Source organism: Humulus lupulus, chromosome 1, assembly GCF_963169125.1.
Source record: "Humulus lupulus chromosome 1, drHumLupu1.1, whole genome shotgun sequence".
NCBI classification, from domain to species: Eukaryota; Viridiplantae; Streptophyta; class Magnoliopsida; order Rosales; family Cannabaceae; genus Humulus; species Humulus lupulus.
Window position 1 is genome coordinate 226016799 of NC_084793.1, and position 20922 is coordinate 226037720.

At 32.1% G+C, this 20922-nt stretch overlaps 3 protein-coding genes across 3 annotated transcripts; all 3 read right to left on the bottom strand.

The window, feature by feature from the left end:
- Nucleotides 1-1935: 1935 nt before the first annotated feature.
- Nucleotides 1936-6441, bottom strand: LOC133803844 (probable WRKY transcription factor 51). The gene is made up of 3 exons (XM_062241986.1): nt 6100-6441; nt 5753-5890; nt 1936-2409 (listed from the first exon to the last, which is right to left on the bottom strand). The coding sequence occupies exons 1-3, from the start codon at nt 6366-6368 to the stop codon at nt 2184-2186; spliced, it is 633 nt and encodes a 210-aa protein (XP_062097970.1). The 5' UTR covers nt 6369-6441; the 3' UTR covers nt 1936-2183.
- An 8974-nt stretch (nt 6442-15415) lies between these two features.
- On the bottom strand, nt 15416-18048 carry LOC133830285 (geranylgeranyl transferase type-2 subunit beta 1-like). The gene is made up of 8 exons (XM_062260228.1): nt 18043-18048; nt 17733-17891; nt 17253-17403; nt 17066-17166; nt 16796-16895; nt 16620-16694; nt 15864-16226; nt 15416-15666 (listed from the first exon to the last, which is right to left on the bottom strand). Exons 1-7 carry the CDS (start codon nt 18046-18048, stop codon nt 16132-16134), a joined length of 687 nt encoding a protein of 228 aa, XP_062116212.1. The 3' UTR covers nt 15416-15666; nt 15864-16131.
- Nucleotides 17081-19903, bottom strand: LOC133830293 (26S proteasome non-ATPase regulatory subunit 2 homolog A-like). The gene is made up of 9 exons (XM_062260239.1): nt 19890-19903; nt 19202-19244; nt 19019-19084; nt 18803-18841; nt 18617-18699; nt 18347-18461; nt 18092-18166; nt 17733-17891; nt 17081-17166 (listed from the first exon to the last, which is right to left on the bottom strand). The coding sequence occupies exons 1-7, from the start codon at nt 19901-19903 to the stop codon at nt 18125-18127; spliced, it is 402 nt and encodes a 133-aa protein (XP_062116223.1). The 3' UTR covers nt 17081-17166; nt 17733-17891; nt 18092-18124.
- Nucleotides 19904-20922: the final 1019 nt, after the last annotated feature.

A 20922-nucleotide genomic window follows, 5' to 3' on the forward strand; every position in this document is an offset into this window, starting at 1 on the left:
CTTTGGCTTTGGATTCGTGTCAAACACAAAATGCAATATCAAAGGCAAATCGCTTGGAAGACACAGAAACTGGAAAATTTTGGTTGCTTCCTATTCATATTGGGTAAGATTTATTTATTTATTTAACTAATTACATTATCAATATCTTAATTTATATACAATATCGTATTTTATGGTCAGCAAATATCATGGATGCTAGTAATAATTGATCCATTGCGTGATACATGTTATTAGCTTGATCCAATTAGACTACCCCCACGAAACGAAATTAAAAGTCTAATGGCAATGTAACTTAAATAGTGATATGGATTAGTCTTATTTAATTTTTACTTTAAATTTATTATTAAATATTTTATTTCTTTATTAGGGCTTTTGATTACTACAATACCTCCAAAAATAGGCAACCAAAAGAGATTACATGGAAATCTATAAAGGTAAGTTATAAAATAATATCACATAATATATATTACATTTGATAGTGACTTTAAATATTACAATATAATATTGTATTGAAATTTAAATTATCAATATCTTTTAATCTTGTCATTTACATTTTATGAATTTGTGCAATGTCCTCCACAACCATCGAATATTGAGTGTGGATATTATGTAATGACATATATGCGTGACTTTTGTATGAATTCTAGACCTATCAATTGGTTAACTACTCATGTAAGATGTATATAAATACTATTGAAATAGAATATTTTATTATTATATTATATAATTGACTAATATTCATTATTACTTACATTTATTTATTACAGTGCAAAGAGAAGATGAAAGATTACACAAAACAAAATATTGATCAAATTCGAGTGGAGTGGGCTGATGAATTCATAGAATTGGTTGACTAATTCCAATGAGCAATAGTATAGTTCCTTCTCCAATTTTCATTTTCAAAAGTTGTATCCAAAGAGTTTTGTGGTTCTAGTTTTTTATTTATTTTGAATAGTTTTATAGTCACTATGCTCTTTTTCCCCCCAAGAGGCTTTTTCCCATTGGATTTTCTATTTTGCATTTTTTAACTGAGGCTTGCCATTGGTTCAATGCAATATCTTTGTTTTAGGAAAGTTATATGCATCCCTATACATGACTTATGTAGTTTCTTACTTTTATTTTCCTTCGAGTTTGTTATTGTACTTATGATATTTTTAATTTTATCTTTTGATTTTGTCCATATACATTTAGTTAGTTTTTTTTACCTTGATCTTATTTTTTAAAAAATAAAATTATTTTACGAATTAAAATATTATTAATTTGTCGAGAGTCCATAACACAAATCTAAATTTAATTACTTTATGTTTGGTATTCTTATTTATTTTTTACATTATAATTTTTATTGTGTACTTTCTCTACCAATACTTTTGTAGCAAAAATACTACTACTAGAAATATTTTATATGCTAGTGCCAAAATATGATATAATTTAGTAGCAATAAATTTATTTCTACTACCAAAGAATTGATCACTAAATGGGAAAAAAACAAAGATAAAATCATATAAAATGCATCAATTTTATATTTGGTGCTAATATTTAATTTTAGCTACCAAAAAATATTGGTAGCTGACAATATAAATATGCTACCAAATATTTTGGTAGCAAACGTATTTAGTATCATTTAATTATAATTTGCTACTAAATCATTTTGCTACCAAAATTTAGTAGCAAATTTATTCATTAGTGCCAATAATATTAGCTACAAAAGAACATTGGTAGTTGAAAATATAAATATGCTACTAAAATATTTGGTAGCAGTAATATCTGGTATTGTATGATTAGAATTTACTACTAAATCATTAGCAAATGGTAATTAACTGCTACCAAAAATATTTGGTAGCTAAAACTTTTGTAGCTAAAAACATGATTTTTTGTAGTATATATCCACTGGAATTTTATATTGAATTTAAAAATAAATAAATAAATTTTAGGTGATTGTATATTAAATAAAAAAAGCTGTTATTTCAAATGACTCGATCTCTACATCTTTTTGATCTCATTGATATATAATTCACGTGCAAAATATTTACAATATAGCACTACTTTTAATATGATCTCTTCTTTTAGGGTTTAACAAGATGACAATATATCTAGAAGATCTAAGGTGATAGAAAAGGACTTTATATTTATATAAATATATATATATATATATAAATATTGATCAACTTGGGTTATTTATTATTCTATGAAGAAGAGGAAGAGTGGGAGTGGGAGTGAGAGTGAGAGTGAGAAGGTTGCAAATTCCAAGCATTTGGAGCCATAAGAGGCATTTGGTTGTAATAGACCACACCAGGGGTCTCATGATTGTGGACTCCATCATATGTAGTTATCACATAGCTTGAGTCCTCTCTGTCTCTTTCTACCCTCTTCTTCACATTGCATCCTCCACTTGAACACTTGTAGTAGTTCCTGTATTTTCATTACCGATATATAACTCAATTAGATTTTCAAATCTAGATTATATATTTGCTTCAATCTGTTTTTTTATTTGATTTAAAAACAAAAAAAAATATCATCTATATATTGGGCACTTAATTATTAATCGATCAAGATCGCCTTGTGACTTAGGATCTACAACAATTAATATTATAACTTTTGCAATGATCATGACTTAGATATTAACAAAGTAATTAATTTTTGAAATTATGTAAGTTGAATTTCAGAAACACAGCACAATAGAAAATTAATTAATTAATCTATAATTGTTTATGAGTTTAGCTATAATAATTATAAGCAATTTAACCTAATTAAAGAGGGGAATTAAGGCAATGGACTGTGGACCACGCAAGCATATATGTATGTGTGTGTATACACATACTACTCCACCACTACTGTATGCATAGTTTAGACTATACCCACCACTAATTAAGTGCATACAATTGATTGTTACTGCCCTCCACTACCATCTCCGATACATCCCAATTAATTGCAGAAAAAAAATTAAATTGACTAATTAATATTTACCTTTGTCTGGCATAATTAGGCACAGCCAGTACGTATGCAATATATATATATATATATATGTATTTATAACCTCTATCAATTTGGACCTATATGTATTATAGAAGTTGACATTGGAAAGGACACCCAAGATTTTATTAGAAGAAATTAAATTACCCTTCTTCCATGGCAAATATATGTATTTATACATATAATTATATATACAGATGCTAGCTAGCTAGCTCTATGTAGAGTGAGGATCATGAGTTGGGATTAAATAATAAATATATTTGAATTAATATATATATATATATGCAATGTTTTAATATGGATACAATTCTTTTTTATAAATTAGCTAAGTGCAAGTAGAGAACATATTTAATTTTCCGGCAACACATGTAACAAGTTTAATAAGTATAAATATATATATCGGTGATAACGAATTAATTAATTTTAATATGCATATTAAAAAAAGTACTATTGTGGCGGCCTAACTTTTATATATATGTGTGTGTAAAAGGGTGTACAAGTTGGAGTTATATAGCGTAGCACTAGAAAAATTCTAAGAAATAATGGTTCAAAATTCATTATGTGGCTATAATCTCACCAAAATTTTAGAAGCTATATAATATTTTACTGATATGAAAAAAGACCTCTTTAAAAGTTGGCTGAGTTGTTTATATATATAATTAATAAAAGAAGAGACACACAGAAATACAATGGCCATATATGTAATTAACCAAAATTAACTTTATTATATGTAGGATGCATGTAATGTATTATATGCAATTCTTAATAATTGCTACATACAAATTAATAATTACATATTGGATTTAAAGTTGGGAATTTTGGTATGTGATAATAAATAATGCTATACATATTATCTATATATATATATATACTAGATAAAAGCAACGTGCAATATGCATGTTTGTTTAGTTTTATTTATAGAATTTATTAATTATTTTTATTAAATTTATATTAATGTCATATAAATTTTAAATAAATATCTTATTTTAATTAAATAATTTATTTATTTTTGTTTAAGTTTATATTTGTTCTAGTTTTTGAATTTAGGAGTGACAACAAGAGATTATATATTATATGTTTAATGTAATATTAAATATTATACGTGGATTTTAAATTTAAATTTCTTGCTAATTTAAAAAATATATATAATTTGTTGCTAATTCATAGTAGATTATATTATATGTTTAATATAATATTATTCTAATAAGTGAGTTTAAGTTTAATTAAATTAAATTATATTTTTTCTAGTTTTTGAATTTGGGAGTGACAACAAGAGATTATATATTATATGTTTAATGTAATATTAAATATTATACATGGATTTTAAATTTAAGTTTCTTGCTAATTTTTTTTTAAAAATAATTTGTTGCTAATTCATAGTAGATTATATTATATGTTTAATATGATATTATTCTAATAAGTGAGTTTAAGTTTAATTAAATTTTATTTAAGTTATAAAATGTATAATTTTATTATTTTTAAATAATTATTATTGTAAAATATCTCAAAAATATCATATTTTAATTTGTTTAATTATTTATTATTTTTAAATAATTATCATTGTAAAATATCACATTTTTATTTGTTTAATTATTTATTATTTTTAAATAATTATCATTGTAAAATATCTCAAAAATATCATATGTTAATTTTGTAATTATTTATTTTATTTTATTTAAGTTTAAGTATTTACAAACTACCGTTAAATATAAAAATATTTTGTTAAATATAAGAATATTTTATTGAAATTAACATTAAAAAAATAAAAAACTGTTAAAACAAAAAATTTCCATTATTTACACACTTATTATACATATACTGAAAATATACATGTACAAATAAAATATACACCTCAATTGCAAGTTGTCAGAAATAAATAAATATATATGCACTGATAAAATATACATGTACATATATATATTTATACTATATATATGTATATAGCATGCATTTAGCAATTGTACTACTCCATAGTGACATCAATCACATGATATATATATATAACTATCTTAGCTTCCACTAGCTAAAGCCGCCGCCTTTGCAATGTGTAGCAATAGTGTTGAAATAGTAAGCATATCTATATATTTACACATGTATACACCTATATATATATACGTAAGCTATATTATATATATATACACACATATATATACGTATAATCATAATAGTTTTGTATCCATGTTTGATTACTAATTTTGTTTGCATGTCAGAGAAATGGTGTAGAGGTGTAGTTATTATTACATTATGAAATATATATATATATATAAAGCGAAATAAATATATATTTTGTATATTCGTGTAATTAATATTATACAATATTCCGGTAATAAATTATTTTATACTATGGGGTTCGACTTTTGCAAGTTTTTTGAAGTTTTACATGGTCAGTCGATTCCCAATGCTCATCAATAATTGAAGATAAATATGACACATGTTTAAAATAAATAAATAAATAAAATGGGTTAATTAATTTCTTGCCTAGTTGATCATATATATAGATATATCATATGCATCAAAGGGGTAGAAATATGAGAGAGAGATGGTTCGATCAAAATGATCCACTCGTTCCTAACTGGCCCCATGATCATATGGATATATATATATATATAAAGGTTGAATATTAAATAATTCTTACTCTCATGATCATTTTTCGGATTTCAGTATTCTTTTCCGTACCATAAAATGATATAAACAAAAGAAAGTATATAATATAACTAATTCAATAGTAGCCTTGAAGATTACAATAATATATATATTATCAATTAATTGATTGATTAAATACCTGGGGTTTGGGCTGTTCTTGACTGACTTCTTCCCATACTTCCTCCACTTGAAACCATCGTCCATTATCTCAAGCTCCGATTTTGTTTTGAAAGCAACTCTATGACCCACTTGATCCATCTTGTTTTTTCTGCTTTTTCTGTACAAACCCATCATAAGACGCATATCATTCACATGCGCAAATAGTACTATTAATTAGTACCAGCTCTAAATATGAGAAATAAAATATATATTTTGGTCATAAAGTGATTTGTAAAAAAAAAATTATCAGTACTATATATTAATTTGTTAGAATAAAACAAAGCCAATAAATTATGTATTAATTAAGATAATGATGATATCACTTGCATGTTAGTGTTACTTGAAGTTGCACCACTCATATTATTATTGTTGATGGCTTGATCAGTAGAACCGCCGTGGCCGCCGCCGTCACCGACCAGAAAATTGTTTTCAGGGGAGGGAAAACTTTGTGAAGATAAAGAGTCGAATTGATGATCCACTACAGAGCCATCCTCCAAGACTAGGTAATCAGAGAGCTCAAAGTCCATGAGAGGATCGATATTCGCCCCAAAATGGTGATGAGTCCAATTAGGGTTAGGGCTTTGGTGGAAGTTCATTAGAGAGAGAGAGAGAGAGAGAGAGAGAGGAGAGGGAAAATATAAGGTTGAAAAAGAGTGGTGTGTGCTGAGGTTCACTTCCATCAAATATATACATATAATATAAAATTATCTAAGTCTGAATATTTTATTATTTATTTTGTAATGACATGCTCTTTCATATGCACTTTCGTGGAGGTATGCAATGAAGCTTCTTAGTGCTACGTGGCAATCTAGGTGAAAGGTTGATGACGTCAGTGTCATGACGTATAGTATTTTATAGATAACTTTATGGTATTTTGGTTATTTACATATAAAATATAAAATTTATTCTCGTTTCTCCTCTAAAATAAATAAATAAATAAAATAAAATGGCAATGAACCATCAACCTCATTAGTGATATTATTGAGTGTTTTGTTGTGAAATGAGTGTTGACCACTATACTATGCCAGGAAGTTGATGGGTGCTCTAACTAGTATCACTCATAGCGACACTCAGTTTTAGATATACACCACAACAAAAATCAATTTTAAGGGTGACATCGTCCCGGATATGCTGCCCCTAATAAAATGTGTCTAATTGTCTACATTAGGGACAACTAATGGATCATTCCTACTATTTAAATATCAGAGGTGATTGCATCGCCTCTAAAAGTTGAGATGTCGTCCTAAATTTTTTCACATGTACGATATAACTTTTGGTCGATGTGTCACACCTGATATGTCACTAGTCGCCCCTGATACTTGATTATTAGGAAACACTATTTTATTTATAAAAAAATAATAAAATTATTTTAATAATTTAAATCATTAAAAACAGATATATTAAAAATAAAAATATTATATTAAATATTCAAATTATTAGTTCATTAAGATAACAAATATCCATATTGTTACTATAATGTAACAATAACTAACAATAATATAAATCTAGTCTCCTAAATTAGCTGTCTCATCCTCCATATTGTCTTCCTGTTGTGGTTGTGGTGGCTGTGGTGGTTGCGGCGGCTGCAGCATCGGCCAGAGAAATTGGGGAGGTAATGTGGACGATCCTGCTCCATACATGTAGGGATACAGCGGTTGCTACGACAGTGGAATCGACCACGAATAAAGTGATGGTGTTGCTTTGTACATGTATGGATGTGACATAGGTTGAGACAACACTACCTTGTACATGGAAGAATAGGCTGGAGCTAGATGTTGAGAAGACGAAGCTCCGAAAATATTGTTGCTATCAGCCATAGGTGGCATTTGAATGTTTGGTGGACGAAATGAAGGTGGAAGAAATTGAGACAAGAAATTGACTTGGTCAGTAAAATTCTTTAGCGTATTCTCCAAATTTTCTATCTGTTCTGATGAACGTTGAGGAGGGGCTTCAGACTCGCTGAAGTGAGAGCACTAGATAGATGATGACCCTGACCTCTTCAATTTGCGGCCCACTCCTCGCTTGTGTCCATGACTTTGACCCAATACATTTTGTAGCACCTCCACTTGATCTATAGTTGTCAAACCATCATCATTGGAAGCGACACAGGATGCTTGCTTAGTTTGTAACTCAAAATCAACCTTCAGTTTTTCCTGTTTTCAAAAAATAATAGAGACACTAACAATAAATATAACTCTATGAATAAAAAAAAACATAATTTAAACTTACATAACTATATAAATATTAAAAAACATAAGGTCCGAGTTTGCCTAAAAAATATAACCCAAATGTTAGAGAACATATAATTTAAAAGAAAATAATTTTGATAACATTTTAACTTTCCCTTACTCTTTCATGACGGATGGCTGCCAGCGATTTTGTACCTTTTGTTGTAGAATACTTTTGTTTTTGCTGATTTTCCTTGTTCTTTAGGGAGCACGCAATAAAATTCAGACTTGTAAATAATTGACAAATTTACTTCCACTTCTCCTTGGAAACATCATTGGTTGGGTTGTTTAGAAGCTTGTCCCAATCCTCTGGCCCCTTATAGTATTCATCAAAGTGTTTGTGTCTAAATGTTTTTCTATGACGATATCGATCTTTCATCTCTCGATCGATACCATCTTTACACTTTGAGTAATCATTACGACCTTCTATTTGATAATACCACTAAATTGACAAATAAATATATTAATAATATATATACTATATTAAAGACCCATTTTAAAGAAATCATATAATATTTTTTTTACTTGGATCATGCCAAGGACTTGGTCCTTATATTGTTGACGCATTGATTCCCATGAATCGAAATATTCGGGAACCTTCATTTTAATTTAGGTGCCCATGAGGCAGACAAAAGCAGCATGCTTGCCCCCAATAACCTTGTACGTTCGCGGGCAAAATGTTATTTCCAATGGTTTTCCATTTTTACGTCGCCTCTCATCTAGATCTTTTCCAATAGCAACGCCACGATCTTTTCTCTTAGTTGGGATTTCTGTATTTTTTTTAATAACAATACAAATAATATTAGTATATACAGTGTAACTTTCTGAATAACCAAGACTGTTACACTGTGTGTTTAAAACACTGCAAGACTTGCTAATCAAGTCATTTGAAAAATATGTGATCCTAAAGTCATAATTAAGTTAGGGTTAAAAGATTTTGGTCATAAACGGACAATTTTCATTAGAATAAATGTTTAGTACATGGGATCCCAAAAACATGGTTTAAAGGACAAATTTATAAACTTCCAAAAGTCATATACAAGCAAAGGCCACTCTAATGGAAAAATACGCATTTTAGGTTTTTTGTCCCTGTACAATCCCTCGACCTTGGCAGACGAGCAGCTAACAATGTACACCTCACCCCTAGAGCTCTCTAACTCATGGTTGATCCATCTTACCATTGCCTTTACCTGCACCACGTAGCACCCATGAGCCAAGGCCTAGTAAAAAAACCATAACAACATAACATAATTAATGATAATAGTCAAATAATACAAAAGACAATCGCCCAGGTATTCAACGAGCCATAAGCATCAGATTAACAACCGAAAATATATTTATATTCAATAGTTTATCACAATCATCATACAATACTTAGGGTCAACGCCCTTAGGCCGCACCCTCTGTTTAACCCACTGACTCTGGCTCGCTTAGGCCGAGTCCAGTGTTTATCTAGCTGACCCCAGCTCTCAGTGGCTGAGCCGCGTCTTGTGCGCAAATTATCAGCCCCAGATCTCTTAGGTCATTTTATTTCATGCTCACATGGCATATCACAATCATACAACATATGTATTCAAATATAGGGAAACTCAGTCCCAACACAGCCACACAGGGGTGCAATTTTCTTACCTTTAATTTCGAACGGAGAAAATGAAATGGTTCCGAGTACGATCCTCAGCCCCAAGCCTTGGCAATAAACCTAGTCATAGTGTCCAATGGGTAATTATTACTTCCAATCCAAATAAATACTTAGGAGACAAAAACTAGCCTCCGGGACCTCAATTTCTACTAAACTGGGTAGTAGAAATTGTCCCGAACGCGTAGGTTCGAACCCCCGAGCCTTACCAATTCTAGAAATAATTCTAAGGCTAAAATCCCCAGGCGGGTCGTGACTTGGCTTAGTGGGTCGCGACTTGCCCCCAAGTTTGAGAGCAAGGTCCCAAGCCAAAGGGGGAGGCGGGTCGCGACTTGGCCTAGTGAGCCATGACGTGCCCCTAAGTCAGAGAGCAACCCAGGCCACACGCGCCGTAGCGCCCCAGGGCTGAGTCGCAGTGCGCCCCCTTTGAACCCAGAAAATCTGAGTTTTCTCCTTCTTCTTCCCAGCCAAGAACCACAAGGCTTTAACCCATAATTTTTACTTAAACAAACCTCACCAACCACAATCAAACTAGCTATGAATTTAAGACTTTAATCCACATATTTAAACCATAAGATTCCTTACAATTACTAAGGCTAGTACCCCAATTTAGACATACGAGTCACAACAATTCACACTGGAGTTTTCTACCACAATTCATCAGCCAAGTCAAAACTAATTAAGCACCCAAACTCTATCTAAATCCAACCAGAACTCAAAGATGAAGGTTTAGAATTTTACCTCAATTATGACTGAATTCCTCACAAGCTTCAACTTCCAAAACCTGAGCTTAAGTCTCAGCTAACCCCTAGTTCCTAAGCTGTAATTCACCCAAACTCCTTCATTCCAGCTCAAGACTTCAACTCCTTCAAGAGTGAGTGAGAGAGAGAGAATTTGTATGAGAGAGAGAGAACTGAGAGTGTGAGATGCTTCTACCCCTTTCTTCCTTAGTCCCAAATTCTGAGTATATCCCTTGACAACTAAAAACACTATTTTACCCTTTTAGGTTTACTAATCCTCAAGTGTCCCTAGGGGAAAATGGTCATTTTCCCCCAGTTCCCACTAACTCCTCAAATGTTCGTAATGTTCACCCATTAATCCCTTCATCCAATTAATTACCAATTACTTACTCAATATCTAATAATCCCCATGATATCCTCTAAATTCCCAAAAATACCCACAGGCTCCCCTCGTGTCGGGTATTAGTCCCTGCCGTGACTATTTCGCCAATCTGCTCACTAGGACTGTCTCGAGCCATATGCTGCAAATATATCAACATAATAATGTGGTCTCAACAATTTAGCACACATAATCACATTCATACCCTCAACGGGCCAAAATTATAAATATGCCCTTATAAGCTAAACATGGCCCAAATGCATATTTAATACTCATAAACATGCATTTCACATATCCATATAATCATATTAATCATGCATGCCACATAATCATGCATTAAACCATTAAATCACACATATACCAATTATGCCCTCCCGGTACGCTAATCAAGGCCCTTAAGCCTTATTAGCAATTTTGGGTCGTTACATACATGATAAACATATTTAATGGAATAAAAAAAACAAAAATATATTACTTGGCTCACATGAAGTCGGGATCCTAATAGGATCTGGTGGAGGATGACCTCCAGCATCTCCACCGTGGGCTCTAGCGACATCTACGAACATCTGCTAACACGATAGTAATTTAACCTATCAATTTTAAAATTTAATTCTTATTTATAATTAATTTTATAGTGAGTATTATTTTAATTGATTAGGTACTTTGAAACATGCTATTTGGAAACAAACTTTTTATTTCTCAATATGTATAATACTTTTACATAGATACAAAACTAAGTAGAATAGTCGCTATCATCACTAATTACATCAACACCTATTGGGCACACATCATCAGTATTATCATCACTAAGGTCGACAAGCAATTCATCCTCATCTTCTGCTTCTTCTACGCTGCTTGCCATATCATCTTCATTGTCATTAGTAAATCCATCATCGTCATGAACAACTAAAGAAGTTCGATGGGCAATGTTGACTTATGTCACTTGTGCATCAGATTGTCGAACAACCAACTCTCCTAGATCCATAGTCAAAACAAATTTCGATGAGTAGGTGTCATGTACAACATCAACATTAGTAATCATATCTGACGTGTCTGGAAAGTCTCAAATTTACCGATGATTCACTTCTTGGAAAACTTTCCAATCTCGTCCTCTAACGGGATCATCAATGTAGAATACATATTTCACTTGGCTAGCTAGCATGAATGGTTCATCTTTATACCATTCACCGCTGACGTTGATACTAGTGATATTATTTTCAATGATGGTTTTCTTCTTTTTCAATTCTGTATTGCACCATTTACATTGAAATAATACAACCGAATAAGCTCCACTAAAAGACAGATGGAGTATTTCTTCAAGTTGCTCGTTATAGTTAAAACCTTTTGTTCCAGCAACACACACTCCACTATTTTGTGTGTTTCAATTTTGATCTTGATTGTATGAAACAAATCGAACTCCGTTCACTATACATGCTTGATAGGAGTAGGCCAATAGATCCAACCCAGATGCTAAAGTTAACAATTCATCAACATGCTCTAATCACCCAAGCTGGTGCAAGTCATATATCTAATAATAAAGAAATATATTAGAATGAGAATGTAATTTTTAGTAAACAATTTTCTAAGTACAAGTACAAGTTACCTTCTTATGAAACCATGAAGGAAACTCTTTCTTTTGTATCAATTTATGATTAACATCCAAATCTCTTTGTTGCACCTCAGTTAGGTGTTCCCTGTTAAACAATGTCAAGATTATGGGAGGAGTATATTGAACAAAGAAGAATGTGAAAATTACTATTGTACTTACTCTAAATACACTTAAGTTTATGGAGAATTATCCAATATGAACCACTCAGCTTTATTCAGAGTATTTTCGTCGAGGGGCACATGAATTCCCTTACTAAGTGGATGACATTGAGATTCAAACACTGTGAGGTGTCGCTTCACATATGGTGCATCTTCGTTACGATCAGACTTATTAAATTTTGTTTCCACACCTTTGAAATACATTGAACAAAACGTCAAAGCCTCATCTGCAACATATTCTTCTATTATAGACCCTTTAGGATGAGCTTTATTCCTGACATGGTTTTTTAATTTTTTCATGTATCTTTCAGAAGGATGCATCCACCTCATAAATACGGGCCCTCCCAATATAGCTTCATCAGGCAAGTGCAAAACTAGATGGATCATTATGTCAAAGAATGCCGAAGGGAAAATCAACTCCATCTTGCATAAAATTATAATCAAGCCATCCTTAGCTTTCTCCATATAAAAAATGTTCAGTGTTCTAGAGCACAATTGTTTGAAGAAATTACACAATTCTGTAATGGTAGTGGATATAGATTCTGGTAAAAACTTCCGAACACCTACTGCAAGTAATTGTTGCATTATCACGTGAAAATCATAGGACTTCAACCCAACAATGTTTGAGTCATTGTCTATGAATTTTTTCTTCAAATTAGAACAAAAATCACCAGATAACTTTACTCCATTCAAAAATTGACAAAAGTCTCGCCTCTGTTCAGGAGAAAAACGTATGGAGTATGCAGCTTCATTAACCTTTTATTGGCATCCTTGTAAATCCACAATGATTTCTTGACCCCCATATTCTTTAAATCATGTCTTGCGTTAGTGGTGTCCTTAGACTTTTCATCATCCAATAAAGTCCCAAGGAGATTGTCGCACACATTCTTCTCGACATGCATCACATCTAGGTTGTGTTTTAACTTGTTTGAACTCCAATATTCAAGTTCATAGAAAATACTTTTTTTCTCCAATTAATTTCCTCTGCACCTCGTTTGAGCTTCACCCCCCCCCCCCCCCCCAAATCCGTCATGTTTACCAAGTACTTACAGCGGTAAAGCATTGACTTGATCAAAGATTTGTTGACAAGTAAACTGTTGTGGAGGATGTTTTTTCTCAACTTTGTCATCAAATTCTTTGTCCATTCTATACTTATGATTACTCCTCAAGAATCGCCTATGATCAACAGAAGTTGTCTTACCAATCACTCAGATGGAAGTGGTGTCTTCATTGCACGTTGGACATGTTTTCTATCCCTGCCCGCTCCAACCAGACAAGCTACTACGAGTAGGGAAATCGTTAACTATCCACAAAAGAGTTGCATTCATCTTGAACAATTCATTCCTTCTGCCACCTCTTAAGTCCAGTGATTTTGGCCTAGGAATAAGGAGAGCTAGCATAAAATACTCCTCCTTCGTGTACGCCAGGGCAAGAGATTGTAGTTCGTTAAAATCACAGGCCACATACTGTATGATAAGCTCATATTGCAAAAAGGATTAAACTCATTGGCAGCCAAGCATAGACAGACATTTCTGGGATCTTTTGCAAGCTTTGGATGTGTGGCGTCAAAATATTTCCATGTAAACCCATCAACCGGATGACACATCACCCTGTCTTCTTTTGATCTCCCAGTATGATGCCATAAAATTTCATTAGCGGCATGCCTTGAACTGTACATTCGCTTTAATTTGGGAGTCAGCGGAATGTAATGCATCACCTTACGTGGAACCTTTTTCCCCTTCTTCTTTTCATTGACCCATTGGCTACTCCCACTCAAAGGACATGAATCTTTTCTTGCATTCTCATTATCACATAAGCAACAATCATATTTACAGACATGGATTGATTGATATCCCAACCCTATCTTACACAACTTCAGAAATGCAAACTTTGGTAACTTCAACAATTCATTGAAAGAGTTGTTTGGCCACTTTCCCCTAACTTTCAAATGCATCAACTTCGCCAAAGAGTTTAAGGATGATATCCAATCACAACCTGGATACAACTCAGCCTCAATCTCATCAAACAACTAGTCATTGTTGGAAAAACATTAAGAGCACGCAGCGAAATTGGTGTCGTGGGCCCATTGATTTATGAACAACAACAATAAAAAAATTTAATCACTCATATAAACAGTTTATATGAACAAGAAAACAATCCAGAAATATTAACATATAATATTATTAATCATGCAACAAATATATAAATATACAATATATTTATATATATCATATAAACACAAAAAATTCAATAACATAAACAATTACCTCTTGAAGCCTATCAAGTGTCCTTGAGTCTTTTTGTATATTTTTCGATCTTCCTATCCAAAAATTTGAGCACTCAAACCACGATCTTACGGAGTGTTCTTTATACAGTACAAGAAAATGGGGTCTTTACCTACCAATTGTAAGTGTAGGTAAAACTAGCCTAATGGTGGGTAATATGGTTTACCTATCAATATTGAATTGGTAGAGATTGGTAGGTAAAAGTTAGTGGGGAAAGAGTCTTTACCTACACTTATTAACACTGGTAGGTAAAAGAATTAGTGGACCCCACTAAGTTATAAATCAATTGATGAGTCATCAAATGACGTGTTTGATGACATGGCATCTTACGTGTATGTTGACATGGTTTTTGTAGTTTTACGTGTTTGATGATGTGGCATCATATGTGGCATCCTACGTGGCATCCTATGTGGCATTCTGCGTGGCATCATATGTGGCATCCAACGTGGTGTCATTTTATTAGCCCACATAGCATTATTTTATTGGTTTGTTACACAATTTATATTTTGTTCAAATTTAATGGTTATGTGTAGGTAAAAGATAATAACAGTTATTTATAAATGTTATATATTAGAAATAAACTAGAAAAAAACCATTCAATAATAAAATGTTTAATGCTAAAATTCTTTATAATGTTCAATACTAAAATAAGTCATAAAGTTATCATTTTAAGGTTACCCCTACCAAAATAAAAAAAACTTCATAAAGTTCATTCCATTCCTTAGTAAATTAATGTAAATAAACTAAGAATCATCTATTATTGGATTCCAAATAGTGATCAACGACTTCTTTCATAGGAAGTAGAGGTGGAACTTGCCTAGTCCTCAGTTGAGCTTCCACAATAGTATCATTAAGTTCACTGAAATGGAGAAACAAAAAATGACACTAGATTAGAATAAAGCCTGAAAAAGAAACACTAGCTGGTATGAATAGATAAATATTTTTCCTTCTTAGAACAGAAGTGAAATTTGAAATCCTAGAATACATGTCAATCTCCACATTGAGAAGGTTTCATTATCTATAAATCATACATGCTAATGCTATATATGAGCATACCTAACAAAGGTTGCAGCCCATTCTTGAGATGTATGAGTTGTTACATGCATGAAATTATGCTGGTGTCTCTTTTCTCTTTCATCAGCTGGCATATTCAAATGACCACGATCACGAGAATGCATTTGATTCAAAACAATGTCCAAAGCATTATCCCTTTAACAATATATTTCTACTTCAATATAAAGATATATTATTTTCTTTATTTCCTATAAAAGAGAAAACAATGAGTTCAGTTATAATTAGAATCATAAGTTGTTCTTCAGGATCATTATTTGCCCAAGAAAATTCTATTTACAACATCAACCGGCAAAGCATAGGCTGGATCTATGGCTTTCAATCCTGAATATTCAAGAAGTGAAAGTCCTGCATCAACCATATTTCATGTCATAAAAATAAAATGCAACATAAAGACCATTTAATTAGCACCTAATGAAATTCAGGGCACAAGCCAAAGAGATAACTACACTGTTTCCTAAATTCCTACGTTCAAAATTTCATAGACAAAAAAAAATGCAAACCCATAGAAGTGATTACTCAACCATCCCCACGTGTCTCTCTCTATTATCTTACCCTTCCTAAACTATGAAATAGTACCAATTTTATGAACAGAACTTATAATAGAGGACAAATAGTTAAATCCAAAATTTTGGCATTACAGATGCTTTCAAAATGAAATGCATCCTAGACTGTTAACTTTCATAGAGAGAGGGCGGCATGCAAATTCAAAAGAAAATGAAAGAACTCAAGTAATTTTACCAGCTACACCAAAGTATGTGTGGTAGACATCAACTGCATCATCTGGTCTATCTGAAATTCCTCCATTTTCTAGATTACAAAAATTAACCAAAATCCTCAGAGGTAAGAGTGAAAATGTCCATGTTGCCAACATGATGATCTGAAAGATAAGAGTACTTTGCATAGTTATAAGATTACCTGGCAGTCTAAGATGAACTTCACAAGTTTTTCCTTGTTAATCCAATGTACTCTATCAATCATGATCAGGCTAGAAAGGACCCACCATGAATAGCAGACCTAGTTAAGAAAACTAATTCAATAGGCTTTAACAAATATTTGTTTCTTTTGCCACTTGAGACTAGCTCAAATGATTCAATGAATAAGTGGAGGTCCAAGATGCAGGGCTCTAAATGTATCTTATAAAAAATAAACAAAGCAATTTCTTTTTAAATAAGAATTCTACATACATCTGGAACTGTCTCTAGGCGCCCATTAAGACCTCCAGATTTGACTTGCCGCTCACACAACCACCACCCGAGAAGGTCTTTGTCGATATGATGCAGAGACCCTGTAATAGCAAGAGCTCCCACACAAAGGAATATCCACACTTTACTTAAAAGGCTTCATCTTTTTATTGCTTATGTACAAATTTACAATGATAGAAGATCAAATCAAGCAAAAAACGTGTTCCCTTTTCAGGATAGGAAACTGTTCCATTTTCAGGACAGATCATGTAAAAGTTGACAATGACACAGAAGATTAAATCAAGCAAAAGGAGTTCCATTTTCAAGATAGGAAAAGGAAACTGCAACAAAATGCTAAACAACTTTTTCGGGCATTGAATATGTTGTATTCAACAACCGACTTTAAGTTTTCTATATACTAGATTATAGTATGCAACACACTAATACATTGACAAGGGAAACAATTAACCCAAAAAAATATAATTGTTCCACAAAAAAGAGCCCAATAAACATGTCTTAGACACCGTGAAATAACTCCACAGCAGAATATTCTTTTCATTTTATAAGTTAAATCTATAGAATATGAAATCTTAATAGACTAGATATGATATAAATAAAAAAGAGTTAAATATTTCACACTAAATAGACTCAAAAAGTTCAAACTTCTAACCTTGTAAATATCCTCAGGGGTTTTCGCTTCTATGACCTCTATATCTCGAGCAAGATTTAGATAACCTTCATTTAACTTAGCATTGTTGATGATATCCTGCAGTGCCTCTCGTTCCTCATCCTCTGGAACCATCTCCTCATCAAGCACAAAAGGGACACCCTTCACAGCACAGAAATAATATTAGCAAACTCCATCCATATTTAATGAAACACCATTTTCTATGGCCTTAACGTCTCCATCCCAGTGCCACTAGCAACATCAAGCACAAATAATAAAATCCAGCCATTTTTTTATTTCCAAAGGACAGTACAAACATTTTTTGGTCATTAAGAAAGAAAATGAAGAACAAAAACACTTACCTGCCGAGCAAGGATGTAACAGAATTGCTTTTTTCACTGAAGATCAGGACAAGTCTCAAATAGCTGCCTTACATACTGTAGCACAACATTCACAAAATTATAACTAAATAATGTCAAAATTATTCATTACAATTTGCAAAGATGTGAACATCCCACTAAATACAAAATACTTTAACTCACTTATACATAGTTTCATCTGAAACAAGCAGCAGATTTTTTAAAGAGAAATTAAATAAACGTAATTGAAGTGCAAACCTGCAAATTATCAAGGAAAAGAGCAACTTGAAGTGCATTTGTATATTCTTGATACTTTTGGTATATAGTGTATGCAATATCCAAAACCAACATGTCATCTGGGCCAGGTACGTATCTGTAGTATAGCATTAAAAATGGAGAAACCGAGTTAATACAAGAAGGTAATAAAGAGAAATTTTGCAATGCTGCAGGCAATAAGCCGAAACTTTTGATTTCTTTTTCACGAAACAATCTAATTAGAATATCTCAAATATTCACATTTCAACATACCGTGCTAAACTGGTGAGGTAGAGACAAGTTCTTTTAAAATTTGTCTTGTCAACATGTTCGATTAACAGATCAAGGTCTTTAACCTAAAAGTTTTCATTCGGCACAAGTTCTCATAAGCCTACCAACCCAAAAAAGAAACAACAATATTTAATAATAAAATGTTAACAGAGTAATAGGTCATCTTACCTCTAGTAAGAGGTCAACAGCTTCAGGTTCAGCATTGTGCTGCAAACCAGAACAAATTGATAAAAATATATATAATATATTAGCTTCCCTTGTGCAATTATATATAAGTTAATACAATAAATTCTACCAATAATTTGTATTAACCCACAGAAAGACTGGTTTTCCAATCTATGAAAGATAGAAAATATGAAATACATAATTCATCATTGGACTTACTTTCATGTGAAAAGCAACAATTTGTTGTACAAGTTCCATTAGATCGTCAATAGCTTCCTCATCAGTCTGCAATAGCAAGTGAGAAGAACATTTGAGGAACTTCTTAAAACATGCATGAATGCATCTATTTCTTTAGTAATTTATCAACAAACATTGAGTACATTGACAGGATAGATTTTGAACCTGTCGCTTAGCATATTCTTGAGAAATTTCTCCTGCCAAATTCCTATTTAAATATATATCATATTTACATATAACAACACAGAGAGATACCATGGGAGAGAGTTGAGTTACCGTGAGTGTAAGTGGGAGAGAGAGATCAAACCCAGCTGTTCCCCAAAGCCCCCACAACGTACGTAGATCCCCATCCCCGCCATTGAGCCCGCATCTGAGACGAGGAAGACCACGAGCCCAGACCCACACCTATTCCCCGTGCCCTTCTTCAAACTAGAGGCTCGGGCTAGTCGGAATCTCGCCAGAAAGTGCAAGAGGCGGACGGCTTCGGACCATTGGTTGACAGCCCTGGGCAGCGCGTATGGTGGTGAGCTCGTGGGGGTCGACGTTTCGAGGGCCGACGGTTCGATTGGGCTGGCGTGTGTACGGCTCCGGCGATGGGAAGATGGCCGTTCGGGCCTGGCAGAGGCAACACAGTAGTCATAGAGAGAGAAAGAGGGCTTCGGGGAAGATAGAGGAAAAGAGAAGCTTTATGTTTCAGATTTTTTTTTATTTACAAATTTTCTTATTTATTTAATTACAAAAAATCTAATACCTAATACACAATTTCTTTTTTATTTAAATTAAAATCATCTTATGTGGCTGAAATAAATACTCAAATATATGTTATTTATATTTTTTCCAACTATGTACACACCTGGCATGCCACATGTTATACATTATGTACACATCATATTATTTACTCCACATAAGCTTCCAAATAAGCATTTATAATAATAAAATAATATAATGAAAATAAAAAATTGGGGGAAAATTGAGCGGGAATGGTTAAAAAATTTCCCTCCATAATATACGTAGGTAAAAATCATTACCTACTGATATTATTGGTAGGTAAAGCTATGTTCTGAAATATAATATAATGGACTAGCATTTACCTACTAATATTATCTACCAATAAATATTGGTAGGCAAAACCCTACTTTCCCTACCAATATATATTGGTAGGTAAAGATCAAATTTCTTGTAGTGATACCTCAAGATGTGTGTGGGCACATAGAGAACATGGGTTTGTATTTTAGGAATCACAAGTATTTCTCAACACATGAGAACTTGGATTATGGTCTGAGAATGGCTAGAATAAAGAAGAAGAAGAAGAAAGAGTTTTGTGTGACAAAAACTATAAGAACTATTATGAATTGTGTATTGTGTTGTATTGCTGTGTGTTTTCTCTTCTTCTTCTATATCGTATATATATAGAGATTTATATTACTTTATTATTCCTAATAATAATAGTAATATAATAATAATATTAATATAATAATAATATCATAATGATGATAAGATTTGATTTAGGTAAATATCTAACTTGTTAAATTTGAAAAAATTATTTTCAAATTATTATTTAATTAAATAAATAAAATAAAAAGAACACTGATACAATATCAGTATATTGATATACGCATGACACAATCCTTGGACTATGTCATGCATGTAATGCTATATCCCTTTTCAGAGATATTGTATTTTTTTTTCTTTTATTTATTTATTTAACAAAAACTAATCTTCCACAAAATAAGGTATTAATCTTTTTAAGGAAAAGATGACAACCATATTTCAAAATTTAAATTTTAAATTCAAAATTCAAATTGTTAATCATCATTATCATCATCTTTTAAAATTCAATAAATTAAAATCTATTTTTGACTTACCAATTTTATTTTCTCCTAGTA